This window comes from Lethenteron reissneri, chromosome 7 (assembly GCF_015708825.2).
Source record: "Lethenteron reissneri isolate LAM-NWPU_2019-01 chromosome 7, ASM1570882v1, whole genome shotgun sequence".
NCBI classification, from domain to species: Eukaryota; Metazoa; Chordata; class Hyperoartia; order Petromyzontiformes; family Petromyzontidae; genus Lethenteron; species Lethenteron reissneri.
In genome coordinates this window covers 7,574,863-7,587,448 of record NC_083785.1, presented here as the reverse complement: position 1 = coordinate 7,587,448, position 12,586 = coordinate 7,574,863, and the positions used below count along the sequence as shown (strand labels likewise).

The following is a 12,586-nucleotide window of genomic DNA, read 5'->3' as shown; positions in this document are numbered from 1 at the left end:
AAGAATACGACGACGCGACGCGTGAGCAGGTGACGTCTCCTCCGTTCCGCTCCGTCGATCCGTCTCGCCACGCATCCCATGAGCCGCACGGTCTTCTGGGAGCGCGTCATCTCAGCGCCGTTGATTCAGGACGAGCGAACTCCGGGCCGGTTTTGACGCGCAAGTGCCTCATCAGCAGGGGTCAGGCTCGCCCTCAATCGATACTGGCAAAACTGTCGATCTTACAGGCGAGGACCCTCCCTATCTACGCTAGTTCGCTGTACAACTTTTGGGTCGTCAGCAGCAACATCAGCAGCAGCAGCAACATCATCATCAGCAACATCTTCATCAGCAACATCAGGAGCAGCAACATCAGCAGCAACATCAGCAACAACATCATCAGCAGCAGCAACATCAGCAGCAACATCAGCAGCAACATCAGCAGCAGCAACATGAGCAACAACATCAGCAACAACATCATCAGCAGCAACAACATCAGCAGCAACATCATCATCAACAACATCAGCAACATCAGCAGCAGCAACATCAGCAACAACATCAGCAACAACATCATCATCAGCAACAACATCAGCAGCAGCAACATCAGCAGCAACATCAGCAGCAGCAACACCATCAGCAACAACATCAGCAGCAGCAACATCAGCAGCAACATCAGCAGCAGCAACACCATCAGCAACAACATCAGCAACAGCAAGAACATCATCAGCAGCAACAGTAGTAGCAGCGTTGCCCTCCCTACTGCAAAAACTTTTGTCAGGACCCTCCTGAAAATGTTCCTTGAGACTCGGTGAGGCGTAAGGGGTGCCACGGTGGCTAGGAAATGTTAACCCTCTCGCCTGGTATACAGGAGGTCGTGGGTTCGATCTCGACCCTGACGCCTGCTGTATATTTGGAGTTTATGTGTTTTCTCTCTCTCTCTCTCTCCCGTGGTCACGTGAATTTTTTCCAAGTCCTCCGGTTTTCACATTGAGAAACACGTGCCTCAGACTATGTGGCTGCTATAAACGTTCACGTGATGAGCCACTTCGTCGAGTTATCATTTGTGGCCAGCTCGCTTCTGAAAAAAAAGCTACACAGCTCATTGGGGCCTTACCTGGTAAAATAAAAAATAAAAGCAGTCCAAGTGTTTCGTTTAAATACACAATGCACCGCTATAAATAATAATCATCGTTCGCGCGTCCTTTCTCATCATCCTGAGCTCCCTGATTCGCGTTGGCCTCGATTGCAATCCCCCACCCCCCCCCCCCCGTCTCTCTGCACACTCCGTCTGCAGATATTTGGCAAACGCGGCGAAGGTATGAATAAAACCTCGGGGCAAGCGGATTGCCGGGCGGAATGAGGGTGCAGGAATCGACGCCAGGATCCTGGCAAGGTGAACAAAGCAGGGTAGAGAGCGAGAGAGAGCGAGATCCTTTAAGGTAATTTTTTTTTGTAAATGACTGTGTATGCATGTACGGCGAACTTCTTTCGCACCGTACGTAGCCAACCGTGCTAATCGGGGGGGGGGGGGGGGGGCAGGACACGGAGGACGCTGACAAACGAGCCGCGTTTATCCGGACACTGCCACGGCGCAGCCTTCGCGACGTGATCCAATCTGCGCTCGCCCGACAACGACAACAACAACAAAATATAAAAGCGTCTCGAAATGCGAGCGGCCCTTCGAAAGAAGCCCCAACGACGCAAATTGGCTGACGCGAGAATATTAAGGAGGAGGGGAGGGGGGGGGAGGAGGGGGAGGAGGGGAGGGGGGAGGAGGGGAGGCGGGAGGGGGGAGTTGGGGAGGAGGGGGAGGAGGGGAGGGGGGGAGGGGGGAGGAGGGGAGGCGGGAGGAGGGGAGGGGGTAGTTGGGGAGGAGGGGGAGGAGGGGAGGGGGGAGGGGAGGAGGGGAGGGGGGAGGAGGGGGAGGAGGGAAGGGGGGAGGAGGGGAGGCGGGAGGAAGGGAGGGGGGAGGTGGGGAGGAGGGGGAGGAGGGGAGGGGGGAGGAGGGGAGGCGGGAGGGGGGGAGGGGGGAGTTGGGGAGGAGGGGGAGGAGGGGAGGGGGGGAGGGGGGAGGAGGGGAGGCGGGAGGAGGGGAGGGGGGAGTTGGGGAGGAGGGGGAGGAGGGGAGGGGGGAGGAGGGGAGGGGGGAGTTGGGGAGGAGGGGGAGGAGGGAAGGGGGGAGGAGGGGAGGCGGGAGGAAGGGAGGGGGGAGTTGGGGAGGAGGGGGAGGAGGGGAGGGGGAGGAGGGGAGGAGGGAGGAGGGGGAGGAGGGGAGGGGGGAGGAGGGGGAGGAGGGGAGGGGGGGAGGAGGGGGAGGAGGGGAGGAGGGGAGGGGAGGAGGGGAGGAGGGGGAAGAGGGGAGGAGGGGAGGGGGAGGAGGGGAGGGGGGGAGGGGAGTTGGGGAGGAGGGGGAGGAGGGAAGGGGGGAGGAGGGGAGGGGGGGAGGGGGAAGGAGGGGAGGAGGCGAGGGGGGAGGTGGGGAGGGGGGGAGGTGGGGAGGTGGGGGGGAGGGGAGGAGGGAGGAGGGGAGGCGGGAGGAGGGGAGGGGGGGAGGTGGGGATGAGGGGAGGAGGGAGGGGATGAGGGGAGGGGGGAGGATGGGAGGGGGCGACACGACCCAGCCGTAGCGCGCGTCGCGGCTTGTCGCAGCGGGGTTCGCGGTTCGAACCCCACGCGGCCGCCCTGGTTATAACTTGCGGGTGTGCCGACAAGTGGCGAGTGCCGCTCTGATTCACGGCGGACGTTCGAGGTCTGGCGCGGTTGCCCGAACAACAGCAGGCCGTTGTGCGCGGCAGTGTCAGGTGGTGAAACTAAAAACAAAACAAACAAAAAACTATCTCCAGGCTCCGAAATTGCAATTGAGGATTCTCCGCGGCAATCCGTCACCCTCCCCCGGCAGACCGATGCCCCGGGGGTCACTCGGAGGCTCTGCCCTGGCCGCGTGGGCTCCCACCTGGCTAAACGATATAAACCTGAGGCTTGGCCGGTAACGATAGGAACGAGAGCTCCCGCACACGCGGCTGATTCCACCGGCCCGTGTCGCCCGCAGGATCAGCGCCTCTGCGGGGCGGACCGCCGAGGGAGTTCCCAGACAGTTGGGGGCAGCTGCCAAGGAGGAGCGACCTCACGGGCGGCGGGGACCTTGAGCAGAGGCGGGTGTCGCGCAGATCGCGGAGGCGGTGAGTGATGAGCGGTGAGTGGTGAGCAGCGAGCGGCGAGTGGTGAGTGGTGAACGGCGAGTGGTGAGTGGTGAGTGGCTAGTCGTGAGTGGTGAGCGGTGATTGGTGAGTGGTGAGTGGTGAGCGGCGAGCGGTGAGTGGTGAGCGGCGAGTGGTGAGTGGTTATCGGTGAGTGGTGAGCGGCGAGCGGTGAGTGGTGAGCGGCGAGCGGCGAGCGGCGAGTGGTGAGTGGTGAGTGGTGATCGGTGAGCGGCGAGTGGTGAGCGATGATCGGTGAGTGGTGAGTGGTGAGCGGCGAGTGGTGAGTGGTGAGCGGTGATCGGTGAGTGGTGAGCGGCGAGTGGTGAGCGGTGAGTGGTGAGCGGTGATCGGCGAGTGGTGAGCGGCGAGTGGTGAGCGGCGAGTAGGTGAGCGGCGAGTGGTGAGCGGCGAGTGGTGAGTGGTGATCGGTGAGTGGTGAGTGGTGAGCGGTGAGCGGCGAGTGGCGAGCGGCGAGTGGTGAGTGGTGAGCGGTGATCGGTGAGTGGTGAGCGGCGAGTGGTGAGTGGTGAGTGGTGAGCGGTGATCGGTGAGTGGTGAGTGGTGAGCGGCGAGCGGTGAGTGGTGAGCGGCGAGTGGTGAGTGGTGATCGGTGAGTGGTGAGCGGCGAGCGGTGAGTGGTGAGCGGCGAGCGGCGAGCGGCGAGTGGTGAGTGGTGAGCGGTGATCGGTGAGCGGCGAGTGGTGAGCGATGATCGGTGAGTGGTGAGTGGTGAGCGGCGAGTGGTGAGTGGTGAGCGGTGATCGGTGAGTGGTGAGCGGCGAGTGGTGAGCGGCGAGTGGTGAGTGGTGATCGGTGAGTGGTGAGCGGCGAGCGGCGAGTGGTGAGCGGCGAGTGGTGAGCGGCGAGTGGTGAGCGGCGAGTGGTGAGCGGCGAGTGGTGAGCGGCGAGTGGTGAGTGGTGATCGGTGAGTGGTGAGTGGTGAGCGGTGAGCGGCGAGTGGCGAGCGGCGAGTGGTGAGTGGTGAGCGGTGATCGGTGAGTGGTGAGTGGTGAGCGGCGAGTGGTGAGTGGTGAGTGGTGAGCGGTGATCAGTGAGTGGTGAGCGGTGATCGGTGATCGGTGAGCGGTGATCGGTGAGTGGTGAGTGGCGAGTGGTGAGTGCGCACGCTCGCAGAAGTGACCTCGAAAATCACAGCCAATGTCTTCTTCGCGCATGTCATCGCTGCCAGAACAACGGCTGCACCCCCCCCCCTTCTCCCCCCCAAACTCCATCCCCCCCTTCTCCCCCCCCCCCCCCACAAACTCCATCCCCCCCTCCTCCCCCCCGCAAAACTCCATCACCCCCCCTCTATCTCGGCGAGCTCGCAGCTCACGTGGTGCGGTTCCAAAGCGGAGCCAGGACAGAGCCCGCAGCATCAGCATCACACAGCGGCCACAACACAGCAAGAGCCCCAACAGAGACAAAGATCCCCGGTACAGCCTTAACAGACTGTTGGGGCAAGTGCTGTTAGCGAGTAGCACCTTGTGAAGGTCGACACGGCACACGAGGGGGAGGGCGGCCAGAACCACACCCGACCGCCTTTGTCTCCCCAGTGGCGATGTTTACACACCGTAAACAAGTACTAATTTGAGGCCGAGTCGACCTAGTGGAGGTAAAAAAAAACGGTTCAAATAATCGTCACCGATGTTGGCCGTGAGCGGGAATCCAACTCGGGCTGCCGGGTTCGTAGCACAGCGCTCTAGCCGCTACAACTCCGCTAGCCGCAACACACACAGCTAACCACAACACACACAGCTAACCACAACACACACAGCCAGCCACAACACACACAGCTAGCCACAACACACAGCTAGCCGTAACACACACAGCTAGCCACAACACACACACACAGCCACAACACACACAGCCATAACACACACAGCTAGCCACAACACACACAGCCACAACACACACAGCCACAACACACACAGCTAGCCATAACACACACACAGCTAGCCACCCTCCGGCCACAACACAGATCATCGACAACAGGGACCGGTCATTATACAGCTATCGCTACAACACCGTTTTTCGGGCCACAACCCAGGCGGCCACAACGCAGTCCGGCTACAAAGCGAAACACAGGCTCCGGCACAACACAGAGGCCACGTGGTGCCCGCCCCCCGCGTGTCTCCTTTGGGATCCGCACCGAGTCACACGAGACGAGTGACACGACTCCAAGTGGCATTTCTTAAAAAAAAAGCCGCATTAATTATCCCCGCTCCTATCAACACCACCCACGAACACCTGCGTCCCCCCCCCCCCCCCACTTCCACCCACCATACACAAGAGCTGTCGCAAATCCACGTTCACCCAACAATCAAATAAAAAATAACCGACGTGCTCTGATGCATCCTTCCCCCCCCCCATCCTTTTGCTGCCGTTCCATCGCCAGTCTCGACCATCGGCCGCCGTTCCTTGCGGCCACGGTGCGTCCTGCCCGCGAGCTTTGCTCGCTCTCGTCAACGGCCGGTGTCGACCTCTGTGATCCACGCGTGCGTGCATCTTTCTTTCGGTGTGGGCGGGTTGGAGGGTGGGCTAGCGGCTGGGTTGGTGGGTGGGTGGGTGGGCAGATTGGTCTGTGGGCGAGCGGGCGAGCGGGTGGGTGGGTGATTGGGCAGGTTGGTGGGTAGGTGAACAGGCAGGGTGGTGGGTGGGCAGGTTGGTCGGTGGGCGAGCGGGTGGGTTGGTTGGTGGGTGGGTTGGTGGGTGGCCGAGCAGGCAAGTTTGTTGATCTGTGGGCGAGCAGGCGAGTGGGTGGGCAGGTTGGTGGGTGGGCGAGCGGGCGGGTTGGTGGGTAGGTAGGTGAGCGGGTGGGTTGGCTGGGTTGATGGGCAGGTTAGTGGGTGGGCGAGCGGGTGGGTGGGCGAGCAGGTAGGATGTTGGGTGGCCGAGCGAGCGAGCAGGCGGGCGGGTGGGTGCGCGTCCTCCCGGCTGTGCGCGTTACCTGCACGTAGAGGTCGGCTCCGAGGCGCGTCACGTTGAGGAGGTGGGGCTGCCCGTTGGTCAGGTTGCGCACGTCCACCGCCACGGAGGTCGTTGACTCCTCCGTGCTCCCGAAACCCAGGCGCACGTGTAAGCTCCCTAACGCATGGCAGTCACGCAAAGGTAAAGATCCCCCTCCTCCCTGCCACCCATCGAGTAGCATCTAACAGGCGGCTGGGGCGAGCGCTGTCAGCGAGTGGCACCTATGAAGACCGGCACGGCGCACGAGGGGGTGGGTGGCCAGCACCACGCCCGGCCGCCTTTGTCTCCCCAGTGGCGATGTTTACACACCGCACCAGGTTTCTCAGATAATCATCACCGGTGTAGGTGGCCGTGAGCGGGAATCGAACTCGGGTGGCCGAGGTTCGCAGCGCTAACCGCGACGCTGCTGCGACACACGCACAGAGAGACGCACGTGAACCATCGCTCAGACGGGCGAGCGGAGCGGAGCGAAGGCCTCACCGTCGCGATGCAGGAGAACGGCGAGGAACTCGTCGGGTGCGGACGAGCTCACGTGAAGGAGCACGGCGGGCGCGTGCGTCGTGCTGAACCCAAAGCGCACGCGGTCCCCCGGCTCCACGCCGAGCCCCGCTCCGGGCCAACTCCCCTCGCCCGGCTCCCCCGACAGCTCCCCGCGCTGATCCCCGCCGGACAGGGGAGGGGGCGGCTGCTGCGGCTGATGCCACCCCAGGGGGTCTGCGGCGAGGCCGGGCTCCGGGAAGGAGTAGCGCACCTGGGTGCCCATCTCAAAGAACGCGCCCACCTCTGCACACCGAAGACAAATGGGGTACACCGCACACACCGCCCCTGTGTAGCCTCCTCCGTATGTTGGGGCAAGTGCAGTGTTAGCCCCCTCTCCCAGCTGCCCCCACCCCTCACCCAGTGCCGGATTAAGCTATTGCGGGGCCTGTAGTATATGTTATGAAAGGGCCCTAAATTTAAAAAAAACGTAAATATTAAAACACGCATTTTTTACTTGCATAGTAAAGTAATTGTCTTTTTTCATTTGCAAATACAGCCAGACAATACGACAAATCGCTAACCTTAAACACCCAGTCGTTCGTAAAAGTCAAAGGCGGTATAGTACTATAGTAATAGAGCAAGTGCAGAATCACTGAACCGGAATTGATAGCTTGAAAGCATTTAGCGCGGGGGCCCTTGGAAGTGCGGGGCCCGTAGCATTATGTAGCTACTACATGTGTAGCTACTACATACGAGGATAATCCAGCACTGACCCCACCCCCTCTGTTTTCCTCCCCCTGCGCAAAGGCTAAAACGCGCCTTGACGGTTCTGGTGAAATGTCGAGATGGCAGGACTCTCCTGACAAACGGAGGAGTCTTGAGCCTCATTGAAACTATACTGGACTCATGAATGGTCGCTGTATCATCGTCGTTATCGTCACAACCACGGGTTGTGCACAGCAACACGCACACACACCGTGCACAGGCGACGCGACACGCACATCATGGCATGCAACAAAGACAAAGATCCCCCGTGTAGCCTTAACAGACTGGTGGGGCAAGTGCTGTTAGCGAGCACCTATGAACGCCCGCACGGCACGCGAGGGGGTGGGCGGCCAACACCACGCCCGGCCGCCTTTGTCTCCCCAGTGGCGATGTTTACACATCGCACCGGGTGCTCATTTGAGGCCGAGTCGACCTAGGGGAGGCCCAGGGCCGGTTCAGATAATCATCACTGGTGTAGGAGGCCGTGAGCGGGATTCGAACTCGGGTGGCCGGGTTCGTAGCGCAGCGTAGCGCTAACCGCTGCACCACCGCTCCTCATGCAACACACACACACATCACATGCACAACACGTCACAAAGGCAAAGATCCCTCGTGTAGCCTTAACAGACTTGTCGGGGCAAGTGCTGCCAGCGCGCAGCGCCTGTGAAGGCCGGCACGGCACGCGAGGGGGGTGGGCGACCAACACCACGCCCGGCCGCCTTTGTCTCCCTCGCGGCGATGTTTACACACCGCAACGAGGTAGTAATACGAGGCTGAGTCGACCTAGAGGGCGGTCCAAAACCGGTTCAGATAATCGTTGGCCGTGAGCGGGAATCGAACTCGGGTGGCCGGGTTCGTAGCGCGGCGTGGCGCTAACCACTGCACCGCAGCTCCCCCGAATGTACAACTCCTCACACAACAACAATTCATCACACACAACAACAACTCACACACACAACTCCTCACACACAACAACAACTCACACACAACAACTCACACACAACAACAACACTTCACGCGCGCGGGGTGTTAACGCCTTTCCCTGCGGGCTTGCTGTGCCCCAGGTGACCGCTGCAGTTCCCATAAACAGAACAGCCTCCGCGCAATCGGCGATTGATGGCGATTAACAAACACTGCGCACAACGCTGCGTGCACACGCCAAACAGCACGGGAAAAGGAGCATCTACACAGCGGTCATACACACAGGATGAAGACCACACAGCACACACACAGCATGTAAACCGTACAGCAGACACACAGCATGCATACCATACACACAGAGCACACAGCATGTATACCACACAGCACACACACAGCATGTATACCACAAAGCACACACATAGCATGTAGGCAGCACACACACACAGCATGTATGCAGCGCACACAGAGCACACACACGCAGCATGTATGCAGGACACACAGCATGCACGCTGCACACACACACATACATAGCACACACACAGCACACACATACACAACATGTACACTGCACACACATACATTGCACACACACAGCACACACATACACAGCATGTACACTGCACACACATACACAGAATGTACACTGCACACACACATACATAGCACACACAGCATGCATAGTGCACACACATACATAGCACACACAGCATGTACACTGCACACACACAGGGTGCACACACAGCATGTACACTGCACTTACACACACACACAGCATGCATACTGCACACGCACACATACATAGCGCACACAGCATGTACACTGCACACACACAGCACACACATACACAGCATGTACACTGCACTTACACACACACATAGCACACACAGCATGTACACTGCACCACACAGCACACACATACACAGCATGTACACTGCACTTACACACACACATAGCACACACAGCATGTACACTGCAACACACAGCACACACACACAGCATGTACACTGCACACACACACATACATAGCACACACAGCATGTACACTGCACCACACAGCACACATATACACATCATGTACACTGCACACACACACAGCACACACACATACATAGCACACACAGCACACACACAGGATACACACAGCACACACAGCATGTACACTGCACACACACACAGCATGTACACTGCACACACACACAGCACACTGCACACACAGCATGTACACTGCACACACACCACACACACACATACATAGCACACACAGCATGTACACTGCACACACATACATACATAGCACACACATACACAGCATGTACACTGCACACACACACAGCACACACACACACAGCATGCACACTGCACACACAGCATGTACACTGCACACACAGCATGTACACTGCACACACACACATAGCACACACTCTTGCTCGAGGCTGCGTTGCCTTTCCCATTAACACAGCAGCAGCATCATCGCTGTGCGATCGCCGATTCGCGTTTGCGATCTTGCAGAGTGGACATGTCAGCCCGGTATGAGACGATTCACGTCAAAGACAAAGATCCCCCGTATAGCCTTAGCAGACGTTTGGGACAAGTGCTGTTTGCGAGCAGCTCCCAGGGAAGGCCGGCACGGCACACGAGGGGGTGGGTGGCCAGCACTACGCCCGACCGCCTTTGTCTCCCCAGCGGCGATGTTTACACACCACGCACCGGGCAACTCATTTGAGGCTGAGTCGACCTAGTGGGAGACCCGCGACCTATGGAGAAGGGTCATTGCCCAAAACGTCGGTTATCATCTATATTTGTTTCTTTTAAGGCCACACACAACGGAGTGTTATTCACGAATGTGTTGAGATGCAAAATTTCGATTTAAAGCATTCGTGACTGCAGGGATTCATATCCTTGGTTCTTTCTGTAAAGTCACGTAGAAGGGAAATAATAAAATAATAAAAATAAAACATAATAAAATAAAAGTCTCACGACGTTTCGGCCACAACGCAAGCAGCCGTCCTCAGGTGAAGAAACAGAGCTGTCGGAAAGACGTTACCGAACGCTTATGTTTTATTTGTATTATTTTATTATTCCCTTCTGCGTGACTTTACCGAAAGAACCAAGAATATGTTGAGATGTTGCGTTCAGTGTGGTTTGTGTGCCTCTGTTCTATCGTGACGACATCATCATCACCACATAGCTAGTTTAGCCCAAATCAGAATGAGAATATTTATTCAATACAACAACACGATACCAAGCACAAGAAAAGTCAACAAATCACCCAAACACACCCAAACACACGAGACTAAACTTTCCCCATCCTACCAGGCAAGGCCCCGCTGCGACGTTAACTTGTTATTAGCTCAACAAAGTGGCCCATCATTTGGACATTTACAGCACCGAAATCATCTGAACAATCTCAGCAGACAAAGTGTATCCACAGTACTTTTAGTTTTTTTCGGTAAAGTCACGTAGGTAGAAAACAAAATGAATTAAATTGAAAACAACTAAATTAAACCACGACGTTTCGGGCGCAACACAAGCGTCCGTCTTCAGGTGGGGGACAGACACAGTAAAAGAACAACCGCTTAAGTATGCCTGGGCATACTTATGCCCGTAACGTCGTGATTTAATTGAGTTGTTTTCATTTTAATAGAAATATTTTATTTCTATTATTATAAAAAAAAAAATTATTTCTATTATTATTGCTATTATTTGTATTATTTTTATTAATTTTTTTACGTACGTGACTTTACCGAAAAAAACTAAAAGTATGGATCCTTGCAGTCGCGAAAACTTCAAATCTAGAATGTATCCACAGTGCCGGTATTCGGTCCGGAGGAGTTTCGTTGATTGGTAGACACACAGCCAGCTAGACAAACGAAGGGATTTAAGTGGAGAGAGAGAGATTTTGACACGTTGTGAGATCTGAGTGAGACGCTTTAACCCTTCCTTGACAGAGGCCCACAGTGAGAGACGGAGCAGAAAAAAATGGACAAGAACCGGTTAATATTTCGCTCAGCCACTTTGGTTCGCCATGGCCAGGAATGAAACTCAGTTGGAGGGGTTCATAGCCCGTTGCGCTCGCCTCCTCGCCCCCCCGCTTTCACCATGTCAGGGTTAAACCCCGGTAAAATGCGGAATAAATGGTAAACAAATGTAAATTATACACAATGTGTTTAGAGCAAAAAACACCACCGGAGTGTGAATATATGGAAGCATGCGCAGTAATGGACAATATAAGACACGCGCACCGACACATGAAGTACAGTACATTACTATGGATGTGTATTGAAATCGAGTGAGTGAATGAATGAGTGAGCGATCCTAGCGAATGAATGAATGAAATGGCCTGCCTCCCCAGTGAGCCCATTAGTGGAGGCTGCCTGATTGATGAGCGTTGCTCCGGCAACACGAGAGCGCTCGCTCATTCACTCACTCGCTCGCTCTCTCACTCGCTCGCCCGCTCGCTCATTCACTCGCTCGCTCACTCACTCTTTCACTCACTCTTTCACTCACTCTTTCACTCACTCGCTCTCTCGCTCACCCGCTCACCCGCCCTCTCACTCACTCGCTCTCTCGCTCACTCGCTCACCCGCTCACACTTTCACTCACTCGCCCTCTCACTCACTCACTCACCCGCTCACCCGCCCTCTCACTCACTCACCTACTCGCTCGCTCATTCACTCGCTCGCTCACTCACTCTTTCACTCACTCTTTCACTCACTCTTTCACTCACTCGCTCTCTGGCTCACCCGCTCACCCGCCCTCTCACTCACTCGCCCTCTCGCTCACTCGCTCACCCGCTCACACTTTCACTCACTCGCCCTCTCACTCACTCACTCACCCGCTCACCCGCCCTCTCACTCACTCACCTACTCGCTCGCTCACTCGCTCTGCTCGCTCCACTTCTCCACCCCTCTGCCCTTCTCGTGCCAGAGACTCCTCTATAGCACCCCCCCCCCCGCTCCCTCGAAAACGCGTCCATCCCCTATCCCCTCCCATACAGCACCATCCCATACCCTCCTGTTCCCTCCCATACAGCACCATCCCGATCTCATCCCATACCCTTCCATCCCAGCTCTCTCCACATTCCTCCCACCCCCCCTCTCTCTCCACATCCCTTCCCATCCTTCCGTCTCGTTCTCTCCACCGCTCTCCCACCCCTACTACCTCCACATCTCCCCTCTCTTCACACCGCTCGCATCCATTCTTCCTCATTCCGCTTTCCATCTCCGCTGTTCCCTCTGCATCGCTCTCATCTGCACTGCTTACGCATCCTCTAA

At 57.1% G+C, this 12,586-nt stretch overlaps 1 protein-coding gene across 1 annotated transcript in view; it reads right to left on the bottom strand.

Moving 5' to 3' along the window:
* Window positions 1-12,586, bottom strand: part of LOC133356668 (contactin-associated protein-like 2) — a 160,185-nt gene that overhangs the window by 29,503 nt on the left and 118,096 nt on the right. Inside the window, exons 19-20 of the mRNA XM_061574311.1 lie at window positions 6,627-6,929; window positions 6,127-6,263 (exon numbers count right to left, since the gene is read on the bottom strand). Coding sequence (XP_061430295.1) covers window positions 6,127-6,263; window positions 6,627-6,929 — 440 coding nt within the window. The remainder of the gene's footprint in view (window positions 1-6,126; window positions 6,264-6,626; window positions 6,930-12,586) is intronic.